Source organism: Lampetra planeri, chromosome 29 (assembly GCF_965212315.1).
Source record: "Lampetra planeri chromosome 29, kcLamPlan1.2.h2, whole genome shotgun sequence".
NCBI classification, from domain to species: domain Eukaryota; kingdom Metazoa; phylum Chordata; class Hyperoartia; order Petromyzontiformes; family Petromyzontidae; genus Lampetra; species Lampetra planeri.
The window spans coordinates 11986326-12006218 of record NC_136135.1 but is presented as its reverse complement, the minus strand read 5'-3'; the positions used below and the strand labels follow the sequence as shown (position 1 = coordinate 12006218).

The 19893-nt window shown below is 52.2% G+C and overlaps 1 protein-coding gene across 3 annotated transcripts; it reads right to left on the bottom strand.

Annotated features, from left to right (window-relative positions):
* Positions 1–243: 243 nt before the first annotated feature.
* On the bottom strand, positions 244–18002 carry NFRKB (nuclear factor related to kappaB binding protein). Of its 3 annotated transcripts, none has more exons than XM_078608279.1 (2): positions 17695–18002; positions 244–6542 (listed from the first exon to the last, which is right to left on the bottom strand). In XM_078608279.1, the coding sequence occupies exon 2, from the start codon at positions 6445–6447 to the stop codon at positions 2068–2070; it is 4380 nt and encodes a 1459-aa protein (XP_078464405.1). In that variant the 5' UTR covers positions 6448–6542; positions 17695–18002; the 3' UTR covers positions 244–2067. The 3 variants fall into 3 exon arrangements, with proteins under 3 accessions (XP_078464405.1, XP_078464407.1, XP_078464406.1); XM_078608281.1 differs by lacking the exon at positions 17695–18002 and adding an exon at positions 17147–17221; XM_078608280.1 differs by lacking the exon at positions 17695–18002 and adding an exon at positions 17139–17214.
* Positions 18003–19893: the final 1891 nt, after the last annotated feature.

Genomic DNA, 19893 nt, shown 5'->3' with positions numbered 1-19893 from the left:
CTGGTTGTGCCGAGTGTTGTTTGGCAATCGTCCGGCGTTTCGCTCCACGTGCTGGGTGCTTATTCAGTTCTGAAGCTTTTCCAGTTGCTGCAGAAGCTCCAATCACGTGGAGCGAAACGTCGGACATCAAGCTGAACAACACGAGGTGCAACCTGAAAGAGCACCGGAGAGCTACCCAAGGAATAGACAACTCACGAGATGAATGTGCTGGAGCAAGTGTTTGATAAACAGCTGGTCGCCATGTCCACAAATGCAACATTTACTGAGCAATCCGCGCAGAAACAGAAACAGCAGCACCCTTAAGGCAACAGCAATTGGAGGAATTTACAGCAAAAGCAACGGTTGTAATTCTAAAGCGGACATGCTAAATAAACGACACGTTAGGATATGCATCATGAGGCTACACAGGGCAGATGGTAATTTCTCGTGTGGAATATGACGCAGCCCTTTGTCAATCCACCGCTGGATGAAGGGCTCGCGATGCCTCTTGGCTGTGGCTTTGTTTGACCGTGCCTAAACGTAATGGTGCGGTTCGTGCGCCGCACTACGAACCCTGTAACCCGATGTGGATTCCCGGCCACGGCTGTCATCAGTCGCGAGAGTGATATCTGAATCGGCCCCGACCTTCCCACATTCACTAACATGCACTGGCCAGTAGGGTAAAGTACGGTCAAAAAACCTCCGTAACTACCGTGACATGGGGAGGCCTTCATCTAACAGTGCATTGACACAGGGTTGTAAATAAAAACCAATATCAACCAGCCTCCAAACCACAGCGGAGTCCAATATGCACTGACATTTTACGATGGACATGTCAAGTTGGCCAAACACAGCAAACAGTTGGAACACGAGGAATGTTAAAGTCAAGTGATTGCATCCAAACTTAAAATTACTGCACATTTTTTATTCAAAATGTATTGTATTTTAGTCATTTAGTGCACAACTAGAATTTACTTGAAAGGGTTTCCGAGATGATTTTGAAACGATTGTTCTGCACAACGGACGCGAGTTATGTTTGAAGAAATCTGACAGTTTTACGGGTTCAACTCTGTTGCGAGGATCGGGTCACTTGCAACCTCGACACGTGCCGTGTGAAGTATTCCGCAACCAATGTTTAGGTCCACACATTCTCTGCTGACCGAGACGTGCAACACGACATCAGTTCGGAATGTTACTCTGCAGGTAAAATTGAAAGCGATCTTTATTTTGCATAGATGCCCTGGCATAGGCAATGCAGAACTACACAACGGATGACACAGATGTGCAGAAAAAACAAACAACTACCAGCCAGCCTTGGCCGATCTGACAGTTGAGCACCCATATCGCTTAACATCCACATCAACGTATCCGCTCTTCCCTTAGCAAAGGTAACTTTGAAAGAACACCATCTATGCAAGTGCTGTACCGGTTAATCCAGACTGGCTTTGATGCCCAAATATGTGTAACATGATTTGGCAATGTTCATTTCAAAGAGAAAGAGTTCAGAGAGGAATACAAACAAAAATAAATAAATATAACAAACAATATAATTGTTATTTTGGACAAAGAATTTTCTACATTTTTCCAGCCATTAAGTTGGTGTCTGCACTCACACTGCCAAGCGCTGCCCTCATTTTACATCCTGCGTCACTCGCTCTTCCACTCCACAACTGCTGTTGCTGTAAAAGCTGAAAGTGCAGCCCCGCAATTGCTTGCTCATGTCCACTGTTGGTAGAAGGGCCTCCACTAGAGGGAGCTCCAGACAGCCCCGAATCTTCCATGATGGCCATCCATTTTGGAAGAGCTGGCAGTACCCACACTTCACACCAACACGTGACTTTCTGATCGACTGCTCAGGGACTGTTGCATTGACAAAGGCGGCAGCGGCGGTGGGACAGGGGGGATTTTAATAAACCTTTCCCATTGTTTCAACTGCCGTGTCGGGAGATCAAAGCGGCGACTTCTGGATTTCAAGCCCAGTGTGCAAGCCTGGATTTCAAGCCCAGTGTGCAAGCCATTACACTCCGGCAGCATTCCAGTTGCTACACATAACTTGATCTGTGCAGGGCATTACACGCGCCACCGAAGCTACGACTTCTCCTTGCTGTGCTGCGCTGGATGAGCTGGCGTTGGCCGTGCTGCTTGTGCCTGCGTGACTATGGTGATGTGCTGCTGCTGCTGCTGTGGCGCTGTCGCACTGTGCAGCTGTGCCGGCGGCTGTTTGTCGGCGGAGGACTCGGTGGTCATGACGACGGTTGGCATGGAGACGGCGGGGCACACCACGGTGCCCTGTGGCAGCTGCTGAATGCGCACTTGCTGCTGCTGCAGCTGCTGCTGCTGCAGCTGCTGCTGCTGCAGCTGCTGCAGCTGTTGCTGCTGCTGCTGCAGCTGCTGCAGCTGCTGCTGCGTGATGTAGCTCACCGGCTTGTGTCCCGGCAGCAGCTTGGCGCCGGCCGGCATCGTCGTGAGGATGATGTTGCGGCCCAGGCCCCCGAGGCCGGAGGTGGGCAGGCTGCCCTTAAGAATCGCCGATGCGGTGATGAGCCCCCCCTTGGCATGGCCGTGCTGCCCAAGCACCTGCAGGTTCGAGATGGGCAGCGTGATGGTGCCCGTCACCTTGGCCGACGGCGCGTGGGACACCACCGTGGCGGTGACGTGGGCGGGCCTGAGGCCGATGGACGCCAAGCTGGCGACGGCCGCGCCGGCCGCGCCCAGGGGGCCGCGCGCGGACGTGACGGCGGGAGCCCGCTTGGCGTTGTCGCCCGCCCGCGCCTCGCCGGCGCCGACGATGATGCCCAGTTCGGGCATCGCCCGCATGCCGGCCGTCCCCGCCCCCGGCTTGGCGACGCCTCCCGATATCCCCGTGGCCGGCCCGGCGCCGCCCAGACTGGGCTGCGTGGCGAGCACCGAGGAGGTGACGGTGGACCTGGCGTGCGGCGGGGTGCTGTACGTTATGCCGCCCGAAGACACGAAGCTGGACTTGACGACGCCCGCCGGTGCCGACGCCGTGGAGATGGCCGCGCGCAGAAACGTCTGCGCGTGGCCGAGGCCCGCCAGGGAAGAGACGGTCACGGACTTCAACAACGTGGCGGCGCTCGAGGCGCCGCTCGCGGGGAAAAGTCCTACGCCGGGTTTTGGATCGGCAAGCCCCGGGCGAGGAAGCATCTTCACGGCGGCCCCGGGCGAGGAATCCAGGTCGGGCATTTCCGGCGTCGTCTTGATGACCGTGGCCGACGACAGGATGCCCTGCGGGGAGAGCACGGCTGTGCCGGACATGCCCCGACTAACCCCCAGCGAGGACAGCAGCTCGGGGGTGACCTTCAGAGTGGTCAGCTGCCCCTTGGAGAGAGCGGCGGCCATTTCGTGGGGCAGGCGCAGCACAGTCTGGGTGCGGGGCAGCGCGGCCAGCGCGGTGGTGAGGGTGACCTGCTGCCCCCGGGGCAGCGACACGGTGCTCAGGGGCAGCGGCGTCACGTCCTTCCCCTGAATGCGCAGATTCGACGCGGTCACCCCTTTGCCCGCGCCCAGGGACACCTTCCTCACCACCGTCTGCGTCTTGAGCTGCGCGGACGGCCCCGTGCCCGTCACGGAGACGATGACGGGCGTGGACGGCGTCGCCTTGGAGACGGCGGCCGACGCGGCGGACGTGGCCGGGGTGGCGGAGTGCACGGATGCGCCCGCCAGCCCCTTGGAGACGACCGTGAGCGGCGCAGAGATGGCCGCGCCAAACGTGGGCGCGGGCAGGGCCACGGAGGCGGCCAGGCTGGCAATGGACACCGTTGCCACGGACGGGGACGTCACCGCGGAGACGGTGACGGTCGCCGTGGAAACGCGTGCGGCCGGGGCTGGCGTGGAGGGGGCTGCCGAGGTGACGATGATCACCGTGCGGGAGGGGTGCGGAGTCGGCGTGTCCGGCGCCGGAGCCCTCGCGTTGACTTCTGGGTGATGCGACGCTACCGGCTGCTGTGCCGTCGGCGTCGGGGGGATCAGCTTCTTGACCGGAAGCGGTTCCGATGATGGCGTCTGTGGCGACTTGATGAGGCCGCTTATCTGTGGCATTACCGGGAGGCTCGGGCAAAGAGGACTCGGTCCCTGCAAGCTCGGTTCAGCGTTGCTCTCCGGTTGAGCCTTCTCGTTCTCCTCCACCTTGGGGGTGATGATCTTTGAGATGGCTGCGTGTGCCGACACCGCGGCGAACGACGTGGTGCTCAAGGTCGGCGTGGGGGGCGTGGACGGTTCCAGGGAGCTCGCGTTTCCCTCGGGAGGCACGAGCATCGGTATCTCCTTAAAGCCGGATTTCCCTTTGCCGGGCGGCTTCGGTTTCTGCTGCAACGCCTTCTTGGCTTTCGCCGCTGCAGCCTGCGCCTGGTGAATTCTTTCAAACTCCTCCTGACTGCGGTTCCTGTGCAGATAGATCCACAGCTTGCGGCCGATATCGTACTTGACGCAGGGGTCCTTCTCGTAGTGCAGCCGGTCCAAGGCGCCACTTACGACGGTGTTGATCTGCGCATTGGTGACGTCGGAAGCCAAAAACTGCGAGTCCTTGAGAAGCTCGCAAATCTCGGCGCGTGTCCCCTCGCCGTTGGGCAGTCGCGCCGCCGCGTCTCGAACCAGGGACAGGATGGTGACGTAGGCGGGACGATCTGAGCGCAGCAGGGAGTGCTCCCGGGCCTTGTTCAGCGCCGTCTCCTTGTCAAACACGCCCTTCACGGGCCCCACCACCGACTCGAAGCCATGCATGCAGAAGGTGAACGCCTTGTGCGGCTGGCTGTAGCGCTGCCGCTCCCGCTCCTGGAAGACTCTCTTCTCCTCCTCGGTGCTCGGACGCACAACGTAGTCGGTCCTCACCCGCGGCGTGGGCGGCAAGATTTCGCCCTCCTCGCGCTCTTTTGACCGGCTCTGATCTTTCGTTTCCAACCACAGCTGGCACAGCACCTCCATTTCACCGTTCGAGTCGCGGCCGCCACCGATCCACTTCCACTGCTGCAGTCTGTCTTTGTAGTCGACATAGGGAGCAAAATTTGGGGGCAACGAAGGCAGCGTCATGCTGGCGTCTCCGGCCAGGAACTGCAGTGAAGACGGCACGAGCTCTTGCCAGTTCTGCCCCGCGAGAACCCAGCCGGTGCTTTGAGCAGCTGGAGAGGTTAAGAACGCAGATACGCCCTCTTCCAGTGCCGCCGAGTTGGCTTTTCCGTCCGGCAGGAAAAGATTGCGGAGGAGGCCGAAGAAACACGAAGGAGAGTTCCCATCCCTCTCCGAGGTCCACAGGTCTTCCGGCACTTCCGCCTTGGGCGTCACAGAGGGCAGCTGCTCTGCCTCCTGCACCGGGCAGCTCCCGTCTGGAGAGACGGACGGCTGCTCCACAGCGACGTCGCCCTCCTGCTTGATTTTTCCCCGACGGCGCTTCTCCTCCTTCATCCGGCGCCGCGGCACCACGAGCCCCGCCAACTCCGAAATGGTTCCGCCCCCCTTCTTGTTGGGCACGTTCATGCGCGTGAGGATGTCGCCGAGGGTCAGCTCGCTCGTGTCCAGGGCCGGATCGTCCGGGTGAATCTTCCGTCTGGCCAGGTGACTCTTCATCAATGACTTTATCCCCTCGTCCCCCATCTCCTCCCTGTCCAGCGTCTTCATGTCCTGTGTGCACAGAGTAGGGAGGACTCGCGGTGCTGCGGCGGTGGTGGAGACCGGGCTCCTGGTTCCTCTTCGCAGCTGCGGGTCTTCTTCATCCTCATCCGAAGATGGATTGGGGTCGCCGCACTCCTCCCGCACTTCGTTGAGGATGTTGCGAAACCGCTTCCTCACCCGCTCCTCCCTGGCCTCGGCACCCTCTCTGCCTGCCTGCCTCTCCAGCCGGCGCTTGCGCTTGAGCGAGTCCGCGGGCTGGTGCCGCGCGGCGGCTTGCAGCAGCTCTTGGCGAGATAGCAGGATCTCGCGCAGTAGGCCACGCGTGCGCTGCTGCTGCAGCCGCAGGTAGCGCTTGTACTGCGCCTTGCGGCACAGGGCCCTGTAGTGCACTACCTCGGGGCTGAAGAAGCCCGTTTGGAACATGCGCTGAGCGCTTTCTAGCGGATTTCCGAACCGGAAGTTTTCACCGGAGAAGAGGGCGCGCAGGGTGGCGTGGCGGTTCTCCGCCTCCTCCGCAGGGAAGGAGGGCAGCAGCGCCCAGAGTCGCGCGCGCTCCGCGTCCGACAGGGCCTCGCGCCACGTGTCGGCCGACAGCACCTCGGCCCACAGCTCCGGGCTCTCCAGCAACGTCTCCGGCAGGCTCACCAGCTCCCCGGCCAGCAGACACTCCTCCATGGCCGGCCCACACGACTCCTGCTCATTGTCGTCGTCCTCCTCCTCGTCCGTCTCGTCGTCCTCCTCACAAAGGCCATCTTCTTGGCCGTTTCCTTCCTCTTCCTCCTCCTCTTCCTCCTCGTCATCCTCCATAGGCTCCCCGGCCAACATCATGTCCAAGGCCTCCATAGCTTCTGCGAGTGTGTCCGGCCGTCGGAGGAAAGACGCCAAATCAGCAGAATGGCAGTTTGCCGCTACGCTAGCATCACAGTCCCTTCCGATATCTGTCCAAAGATACAAAAAACACCAAGGTGAATTTCAAAAGGGATAGTTTTCTTAATTCTTCCATAAAATAATATACATTGTTATATTTACTTGTTAAATGTTATTTTTGTGCTCCACTGTTCGAAACTAATTGAGAATGGATATGCAACGCACATACACCACAATGAAAGGGCACCGCAACCTACACGGCAAATAACAAATTAAAAGCAAGCAACGTAATTCTGGGTCTCTGCCTACGAGTCTGTGAGTGTATCTTAAACTGGAGAAATCTGATGAGCTATAAAGCTCTTTTTAACAAATGTCCAATAGACTCGGTTTCCCAATAAGTGCCTGTGTTTATATGAGCCTCTGCGGGTCTCTACGAGTCTCACTGGGCCCCACAAAGATACACTGGCCCCAGTCATGCAAGCCCCCTCTCGCACAGCAGCAGAGACGGCCGCGTGGGTATAAACGCATCAGTCAAACAAAGCATTAATAATAACGGGTTTTTTTCGGTTAGATTGCGTGAATATAAATGTGTCCTTAAACCCGCCACCACCCGACACAACCAACTAGGAAGGATGTCACAAACAATGCCAATTCGCTACTAGTACAGCACACCGGTGTGTTAGAGAGAAAATCCACAACATTTATGTTTCGCCAGAAATTACAACCGGCACCATCAGGCGGAAGCCAGATTTATGGAGAAATCCTCCTGTTTCGTTCCTTAAATATGTATGTTAAACTTCTTTTGCACCATACGTAGCCAACCGTACTAACACGGTACACATTATGAGAGACACAATACAGTACACGCTAAGACACAACACAGTACACGCTGAGACACAACACAGTACACGCTGAGACACAATACAGTACACGCTGAGACACAACACAGTACACACTAAGACACAATACAGTACACACTGAGACACAACACAGTACACACTGAGACACAACACAGTACACTGAGACAATACAGTACACGCTGAGACAATACAGTACACGCTGAGACACAATACAGTACACGCTGAGACGCAATACAGTACACGCTGAGACGCAATACAGTACACGCTGAGACACAATACAGTACACGCTGAGACACAACAGTCAACGCTGAGACACAACAGTCAACGCTGAGACACAATACAGTGCACGCTTAGACACAATACAGTACACTCTGAGACACAATACAGTACATGCTGAGACACAATACAGTACACGCTGAGACAATACAGTACACGCTGAGACACAACACAGTACACGCTGAGACACAACACAGTACACGCTGAGACACAATACAGTACACGCTGAGACACAATACAGCACACGCTGAGACACAATACAGTACACTCTGAGACACAATACAGTACAAGCTGAGACACAATACAGTACACGCTGAGACACAGTACACACTGAGACACACAATACAGTATACGCTGAGACACTACAGTACACGCTGAGACACAACACAATACACGCTGAGACACACAATACAGTACATACTGAGACACACTACAGTACACACTGAGACACAATAAAGTACTCGTTGAGACACAATACAGTACACGCTGAGACACAATACAGTATACGCTGAGACAATACAGTACACAGACACAACACAGTACACACTCAGACAAAATACAGTACACACTAAGACAACACAGTACACTGAGACACAACACAGTACACGCTGAGACACAACACAGTACACGCTGAGACACAATACAGTACACGCTGAGACACAACACAGTACACGCTGAGACACAACACAGTACACGCTGAGACACAACACAGTACACGCTGAGACACAACACAGTACACGCTGAGACACAATACAGTACACACTGAGACACAATACAGTACACACTGAGACAACACAGTACACAGACACAATACAGTACGCACTGAGACACAACACAGTACACGCTGATACACAACACAGTACACGCTGAGACACAACACAGTACACGCTGAGACAATACAGTACACGCTGAGACACAACACAGTACACGCTGAGACACAACACAGTACACGCTGAGACACAACACAGTACACACTGAGACACAACACAGTACACGCTGAGGCGCAACACAGTACACGCTGAGGCGCAACACAGTACACGCTGAGACACAATACAGTACACGCTGAGGCGCAACACAGTACACGCTGAGACACAACACAGTACACGCTGAGACGCAACACAGTACACGCTGAGACGCAACACAGTACGCAATGAGGCGCAACACAGTACGCAATGAGGCGCAACACAGTACGCACTGAGACACAACACAGTACACACTGAGACAACACAGTACACACTGAGACACAACACAGTACACACTGAGACACAACACAGTACACACGAGACACAATACAGTACACACTGAGACACAATACAGTACACACTGAGACACAATACAGTACACACTGAGACACAATACAGTACACACTGAGACACAACACAGTACACACCGAGACACAACACAGTACACACCGAGACACAACACAGTACACACTGAGACACAATACAGTACACACTGAGACACAATACAGTACACGCTGAGACACAACACAGTACATGCTGAGACACAATACAGTACACGCTGAGACACAATACAGTACACGCTGAGACACAATACAGTACACGCTGATACACAATACAGTACACACTGACAACACAGTACACGCTGAGACACAATACAGTACACGCTGAGACGCAATACAGTACACACTGAGACGCAACACAGTACATGCTGAGACACAATACAGTACACGCTGAGACGCAACACAGTACACGCTGAGGCGCAATACAGTACACGCTGAGACGCAATACAGTACACGCTGAGACGCAACACAGTATACACTGAGACACAATACAGTACACGCTGAGACGCAACACAGTACACACTGAGACGCAACACAGTACACACTGAGACACAATACAGTACACACTGAGACACAACACAGTACACACTGAGACGCAACACAGTACACACTGAGACACAATACAGTACACGCTGAGACGCAACACAGTACACGCTGAGACGCAACACAGTACACACTGAGACGCAACACAGTACACACTGAGACACAATACAGTACACACTGAGACACAACACAGTACACACTGAGACACAATACAGTACACGCTGAGACACAATACAGTACACGCTGAGACACAATGCAGTACACGCTGAGACACAATACAGTACACGCTGAGACACAACACAGTACACGCTGAGACACAATACAGTACACGCTGAGACAATACAGTACACACTGAGACACAATACAGTACCCACTGAGACGCAATACAGTACACACTGAGACACAATACAGTACACACTGAGACACAATACAGTACACACTGAGACAACACAGTACAGAGACACATTACAGTACACGCTGAGACACAATACAATACACGCTGAGACACAACACAGTACACACTGAGGCACAATACAGTACACAGACAACACAGTACACACTGAGACACAACACAGTACACACTGAGACACAATACAGTACACGCTGAGACACAGTACACACTGAGACACACAATACAGTACACACTGAGACAAAACAGTACACGCTGAGACACAACACAGTACACGCTGAGACACACAATCCAGTACACGCTGAGACACAATAAAGTACACGCTGAGACAATACAGTACACAGACACAACACAGTACACACTGAGACCCAATACAGTACACGCTGAGACCCAATACAGTACACGCTGAGACACAACACAGTACACGCTGAGACACAACACAGTACACGCTGAGACACAACACAGTACACACTGAGACAACACAGTACACACTGAGACACAACACAGTACACACTGAGACACAACACAGTACACACTGAGACACACAGTACACACTGATACACAACACAGTACACACTGAGACACAACACAGTACACACTGAGACACACAGTACACACTGAGACACAGCACAGTACACACTGAGACACAACACAGTACACACTGAGACACAACACAGTACACACTGAGACACAATACAGTACACGCTGAGACACAATACAGTACACGCTGAGACACACCACAGTACACGCTGAGACACAACACAGTACACGCTGAGACAACACAGTACACGCTGAGACACAACACAGTACACACTGAGACAACACAGTACACACTGAGACACAACACAGTACACACTGAGACACAACACAGTACACACTGAGACACAACACAGTACACACTGATACACAACACAGTACACAGAGACACAACACAGTACACACTGAGACACAACACAGTACACACTGAGACACAGCACAGTACACACTGAGACACAACACAGTACACACTGAGACACAACACAGTACACACTGAGACACAACACAGTACACGCTGAGACACAATACAGTACACGCTGAGACACACCACAGTACACGCTGAGACACAACACAGTACACGCTGAGACACAACACAGTACACGCTATACACAATACAGTACACACTGAGACAACACAGTACACGCTGAGACAATACAGTACACGCTGAGACGCAATACAGTACACGCTGAGACGCAACACAGTACAGGCTGAGACACAACACAGTACACGCTGAGACGCAATACAGTACACGCTGAGACGCAACACAGTACACGCTGAGGCGCAACACAGTACACGCTGAGACGCAATACAGTACACACTGAGACGCAACACAGTACACACTGAGACGCAACACAGTACAGGCTGAGACACAACACAGTACACGCTGAGACGCAATACAGTACACGCTGAGACGCAACACAGTACAGGCTGAGACACAACACAGTACACGCTGAGACGCAATACAGTACACGCTGAGACGCAACACAGTACACGCTGAGGCGCAATACAGTACACGCTGAGACGCAACACAGTACAGGCTGAGACACAACACAGTACACGCTGAGACGCAATACAGTACACGCTGAGACGCAACACAGTACACGCTGAGGCGCAACACAGTACACGCTGAGACGCAATACAGTACACACTGAGACGCAACACAGTACACACTGAGACGCAACACAGTACACACTGAGACGCAACACAGTACACACTGAGGCGCAATACAGTACACACTGAGACGCAACACAGTACACGCTGAGACACAATACAGTACACGCTGAGGCGCAACACAGTACACGCTGAGACGCAATACAGTACACACTGAGACGCAACACAGTACACACTGAGACGCAACACAGTACACGCTGAGACGCAACACAGTACACACTGAGACGCAACACAGTATACACTGAGACACAACACAGTACACACTGAGACACAACACAGTACACACTGAGACACAATACAGTACACAGAGACACAACACAGTACACACTGAGGCGCAATACAGTACACACTGAGACACAACACAGTACACACTGAGGCACAATACAGTACACGCTGAGACGCAACACAGTACACACCGAGACACAATACAGTACACACTGAGACACAACACAGTACACACTGACACAATACAGTACACACTGAGACACAACACAGTACACACTGAGGCACAATACAGTACACACAACACAGTACACACTGAGACACAATACAGTACACACTGAGACAACACAGTACACACTGAGACACAATACAGTACACTGAGACAATACAGTACACGCTGAGACAATACAGTACACGCTGAGACACAATACAGTACACGCTGAGACACAACAGTCAACGCTGAGACACAATACAGTGCACGCTTAGACACAATACAGTACACTCTGAGACACAATACAGTACACGCTGAGACACAATACAGTACACGCTGAGACACAACACAGTACACGCTGAGACACAACACAGTACACGCTGAGACACAATACAGTACACGCTGAGACACAATACAGCACACGCTGAGACACAATACAGTACACTCTGAGACACAATACAGTACAAGCTGAGACACAATACAGTACACGCTGAGACACAGTACACACTGAGACACACAATACCAATACAGTATACGCTGAGACACTACAGTACACGCTGAGACACAACACAATACACGCTGAGACACACAATACAGTACATACTGAGACACTACAGTACACACTGAGACACAATAAAGTACTCGTTGAGACACAATACAGTACACGCTGAGACACAATACAGTATACGCTGAGACAATACAGTACACAGACACAACACAGTACACACTGAGACCCAATACAGTACACACTGAGACCCAATACAGTACACGCTGAGACACAATACAGTACACACTGGGACACAATACAGTACACACTGAGACACAATACAGTATACAGACACAACACAGTACACACTCAGACAAAATACAGTACACACTAAGACAACACAGTACACTGAGACACAACACAGTACACGCTGAGACACAACACAGTACACGCTGAGACACAATACAGTACACGCTGAGACACACAGTACACGCTGAGACACAACACAGTACACGCTGAGACACAACACAGTACACGCTGAGACACAACACAGTACACGCTGAGACACAATACAGTACACGCTGAGACACAATACAGTACACACTGAGACACAATACAGTACACACTGAGACAACACAGTACACAGACACAATACAGTACGCACTGAGACACAACACAGTACACGCTGATACACAACACAGTACACGCTGAGACACAACACAGTACACGCTGAGACACAACACAGTACACGCTGAGACACAACACAGTACACGCTGAGACAATACAGTACACGCTGAGACACAACACAGTACACGCTGAGACACAACACAGTAGACGCTGAGACACAACACAGTAGACGCTGAGACAACACAGTACACGCTGAGACGCAACACAGTACACGCTGAGACACAACACAGTACACGCTGAGACACAACACAGTACACGCTGAGACGCAACACAGTACAATGAGGCGCAACACAGTACGCACTGAGACACAACACAGTACACACTGAGACACAACACAGTACACACTGAGACACAACACAGTACACACGAGACACAATACAGTACACACTGAGACACAATACAGTACACACTGAGACACAATACAGTACACACTGAGACACAATACAGTACACACTGAGACACAACACAGTACACACCGAGACACAACACAGTACACACCGAGACACAACACAGTACACACTGAGACACAATACAGTACACACTGAGACACAATACAGTACACGCTGAGACACAACACAGTACATGCTGAGACACAATACAGTACACGCTGAGACACAATACAGTACACGCTGAGACACAATACAGTACACGCTGATACACAATACAGTACACACTGAGACGCAACACAGTACACACTGAGACGCAACACAGTACACACTGAGACACAACACAGTACACGCTGAGACACAATACAGTACACGCTGAGACGCAATACAGTACACGCTGAGACGCAACACAGTACACACTGAGACACAATACAGTACACACTGAGACACAATACAGTACACACTGAGACGCAACACAGTACACACTGAGACACAACACAGTACACACTGAGACACAATACAGTACACACTGAGACACAATACAGTACACACTGAGACACAATACAGTACACACTGAGACACAACACAGTACACACTGAGACACAATACAGTACACGCTGAGACACAATACAGTACACGCTGAGACACAATGCAGTACACGCTGAGACACAATACAGTACACGCTGAGACACAACACAGTACACGCTGAGACACAATACAGTACACGCTGAGACAACACAGTACACGCTGAGACACAACACAGTACACGCTGAGACACAACACAGTACACGCTGAGACACAACACAGTACACGCTGAGACACAATACAGTACACACTGAGACAACACAGTACAGAGACACATTACAGTACACGCTGAGACACAATACAATACACGCTGAGACACAACACAGTACACACTGAGGCACAATACAGTACACAGACAACACAGTACACACTGAGACACAACACAGTACACACTGAGACACAATACAGTACACGCTGAGACACAGTACACACTGAGACACACAATACAGTACACACTGAGACAAAACAGTACACGCTGAGACACAACACAGTACACGCTGAGACACACAATCCAGTACACGCTGAGACACAATAAAGTACTCGCTGAGACACAATACAGTACACGCTGAGACACAATACAGTACACGCTGAGACACACAATCCAGTACACGCTGAGACAATACAGTACACAGACACAACACAGTACACACTGAGACCCAATACAGTACACGCTGAGACCCAATACAGTACACGCTGAGACACAACACAGTACACGCTGAGACACCACAGTACACACTGAGACACAACACAGTACACACTGATACACAACACAGTACACAGAGACACAACACAGTACACACTGAGACACAACACAGTACACACTGAGACACAGCACAGTACACACTGAGACACAACACAGTACACACTGAGACACAACACAGTACACACTGAGACACAATACAGTACACGCTGAGACACAATACAGTACACGCTGAGACACACCACAGTACACGCTGAGACACAACACAGTACACGCTGAGACACAACACAGTACACGCTATACACAATACAGTACACACTGAGACAACACAGTACACGCTGACACACAATACAGTACACGCTGAGACGCAATACAGTACACGCTGAGACGCAACACAGTACAGGCTGAGACGCAACACAGTACACGCTGAGACGCAATACAGTACACGCTGAGACGCAACACAGTACACGCTGAGGCGCAACACAGTACACGCTGAGACGCAACACAGTACACACTGAGACGCAACACAGTACACACTGAGACGCAACACAGTACACTGAGACGCAACACAGTACACACTGAGGCGCAATACAGTACACACTGAGACGCAACACAGTACACACTGAGACGCAACACAGTACACACTGAGACACAACACAGTACACACTGAGACACAACACAGTACACACTGAGACGCAACACAGTACACACTGAGGCGCAACACAGTACACACTGAGACACAACACAGTACACACTGAGACGCAACACAGTACACACTGAGACGCAACACAGTACACACTGAGGCGCAATACAGTACACACTGAGACGCAACACAGTACACACTGAGACGCAACACAGTACACACTGAGACGCAACACAGTATACACTGAGACACAACACAGTACACACTGAGGCGCAATACAGTACACACTGAGACGCAACACAGTACACACTGAGACGCAACACAGTATACACTGAGACACAACACAGTACACGCTGAGACACAACACAGTACACACTGAGGCACAATACAGTACACGCTGAGACGCAACACAGTACACACTGAGACACAATACAGTACACACTGAGACACAGCACAGTACACACTGAGACACAATACAGTACACACTGAGACACAACACAGTACACACTGAGGCACAATGCAGTACACACAACACAGTACACACTGAGACACAATACAGTACACACTGAGACAACACAGTACACACTGAGACACAATACAGTACACACTGAGACACAATACAGTACACACTGAGACAACACAGTACACACTGAGGCGCAACACAGTACACGCTGAGACGCAACACAGTACACACTGAGACGCAACACAGTACACACTGAGACGCAACACAGTACACTGAGACGCAACACAGTACACACTGAGGCGCAATACAGTACACACTGAGACGCAACACAGTACACACTGAGACGCAACACAGTACACACTGAGACACAACACAGTACACACTGAGACACAACACAGTACACACTGAGACGCAACACAGTACACACTGAGGCGCAACACAGTACACACTGAGACACAACACAGTACACACTGAGACGCAACACAGTACACACTGAGACGCAACACAGTACACACTGAGGCGCAATACAGTACACACTGAGACGCAACACAGTACACACTGAGACGCAACACAGTACACACTGAGACGCAACACAGTATACACTGAGACACAACACAGTACACACTGAGGCGCAATACAGTACACACTGAGACGCAACACAGTACACACTGAGACGCAACACAGTATACACTGAGACACAACACAGTACACGCTGAGACACAACACAGTACACACTGAGGCACAATACAGTACACGCTGAGACGCAACACAGTACACACTGAGACACAATACAGTACACACTGAGACACAGCACAGTACACACTGAGACACAATACAGTACACACTGAGACACAACACAGTACACACTGAGGCACAATACAGTACACACAACACAGTACACACTGAGACACAATACAGTACACACTGAGACAACACAGTACACACTGAGACACAATACAGTACACACTGAGACACAATACAGTACACACTGAGACAACACAGTACACACTGAGACACAACACAGTACACACTGAGGCACAATACAGTACACACTGAGACACAATACAGTACACACTGAGACACAACACAGTACACACTGAGACACAATACAGTACACACTGAGGCACAATACAGTACACACTGAGACACAACACAGTACACACTGAGGCACAATACAGTACACACTGAGGCACCGTGCTCGTGACACGCGGAAGCCCGCGGCGCCGTCGTCGAGTCGCCGACGGCGCTGCTGCTGCGGCGAGGGCTGTGACGGTACAGTGCGGGGGGGGCGGTACAGTGCGGGGGGGGGGCGGTACAGTGCGGGGGGCGGTACAGTGCGGGGGGCGGTACAGTGCGGGGGGCGGTACAGTGCGGGGGCGGTACAGTGCGGGGGGAGCGGTACAGTGCGGGGGGGGGCGGTACAGTGCGGGGGGCGGTACAGTGCGGGGGGCGGTACAGTGCGGGGGCGGTACAGTGCGGGGGCGGTACAGTGCGGGGGAGCGGTACAGTGCGGGGGGGCGGTACAGTGCGGGGGGGCGGCACAGTGTGGGGGGGGGGGCTGCGGCGCCCGGAGTCGACTCGCAGGCCGCGGCGAATGTGCGGGCCGCGAAACGCGGCGCTGCGCCGCGCTCCACATCGCGCGCACGGCGCACAACGGCAGATTCTAACTTGTTACTTCATTACGAGCGTGTTTATTCACTCGTTGTTTAGTCGTAATCATGGTGATAAACGTTGTACTCACCTTGAAAGACGCTCTGCTGCGACGTGTTGCGGGATGATACAGGAGCCTCTGGTTTGTGTTGGCAGTCTGCCGGCTCGAGTTTGGTGGTCACGGCGCGCGGCGGGCGCGAATCTGCGGGCGCGAATCGCGTCGAGAGCGCGGCGCGTGTGGGCGGCACGGGCCAAGCGTCACACAGACAAAGGGCCCCGTGTAGCCTCGCCCGCACCGCGGGGCAAGTGCTGGAACGGCCACGCGGGTTGAGAGAGGGGGGTGGCCAACACGGTAACCACGCCGTCGCCTGTCTGCCCCCAGGGCTGATGTTACACTCCCATTTATGGTCGAGTCGACCTAGGGGAGGGCCCATGACCGGTTCAATTATTCGACACTGTGATAGGGGGCCGTCCATAAATGACGTCACGCGATTTTGGACGATTTTTGACCGCCCCCCCTCAAATATGACGTCCCAAAGCTCTGCCCCCCCCCTCAAACATGAGGTCACAAAGCTCTGCCCCCCCCCCCCCCAAAAAAAAACACATGCTTCAAATCGCTTTAAACTATTGTCATTGTAGTGCGTATTTAATTTGCCGCTGCACTCTGATGTTGTAGGAAAAACAATTCTTAAAAAGTATATTTAATTACGTAGAACGTGTTGTCGATATTTAAAGTTGCGCATTTTGATGTGACGTCACATTTCTCAAACCCCCCCCCCCTCTTCACAAATGTCTGACCCCCCCCTTCGCCTAGGTGCGTGACGTCATTTATGGACGGTCCCGAGGTCGTGAGAGGGAATCCAACTCAGGCCACCGGGTTCATAGTGCATTGCGCTAACCACTGCATATGGCTCCCCGGACACTAAAATTAAATACTAATATTGTATTTACCAGGTAAGGCCCACCAAGCTACATGGCTCTTTGTCAGAATCGTCCTGGGCACAAATGATAGCTCAACAATGTAGAAATCTAGAGCCACCAAATCTAAACGCACGTCTCTAAATGTGGAGGGGAGGAAAATCAGAAGACCTGGAGAAAATTGCACAGGGAAAACATGCAAACTCCATATATACAGACGTCAGGGTCGAACCCACGCGTCCTGTATACCGGGTGACGTTACCGCAGCGCTTGTGCCAAGCTAGGTACACGTGGAGGAAAAATTAAGTGTGGAAAGCTCTGGCTGCTGCCAAGGCACGGGACGGAGACATCGCAGCGATACACTCCGCGACTCCTGACGCGGTTGTCTGGCTGGACCATGTGAATGTGAAATTGTAGTGAATGTGCAATTAATTGAAGTTGGTTGCTCTGCATCTACATAAGCCAGACGAAAGAAGACTTCACGGGACAGACCCATACGTTACGGTTTGACCGAGGTGCCTCGCTGTGTTTTAGCCACCCGGTACTCCGCGAGTTGAGCGGCGCTCCTCCACCTACCGATGTTGAAGGGCGACTGTCTCCAACTGCCCAGGAGCGTCTCTTCCATAGAGGCCGATCTTGACACCGCTGTCACCATCATCGGAAAGTCCACTCGGCCACCTATATCTGGCCAAATAAGCTGCCTGGGTATGCGGGCTACATGACGAAGCCAACGCTCGCCTGCCGGAGGAGCTCACTGATGATGGGACTGTCCAGATCTTCCAAGGATCTGAGCCCCTCACACGATCCAGCCTGGTTAAACTCAGGATGGATCGTAGGCAGACCACCAGCCTGAATGTTTCAAACCGGTGCAGATGTTCCATTCCAGAGCCCCACGTTTCACAAGCACAGGGAGGGCCATCACTCCTAGAAGACCTGTAGCTTCAGAAACAAGCGATAGGCCAGGTAACTTCCACGTAGCGTTACACAGGTGATGGAAAGATTCCTCTCGATTAAGCCATGCAAATATGCTGTTGTTCAGACATGTATTTCTGTGTCTCTCCATTTGTCTTTTGGACACAAAGAGAGATAGACACGGAGATACAAATGAGTTAAATAAAGCGATATAGACAAGGAGACGCTCATTCATGGAGAGACAGACGAAGATACTTTTTGGGTAAGTGGGTTTGGGCAGCACACATGAAGGGATGGTCAAAAAGAATAACGGAGTGGCAACATGTACAGAAATGGAACACGTACAAGAATACATCAACTGATGAGATGGAGCGATTAAATCAGCTCATGTGCAGGTTTTTGTTGCATCATTAGGATCTTGACAAGTAGCTGCGTAGTGGGGAGGCCTTTATCCAGCAGT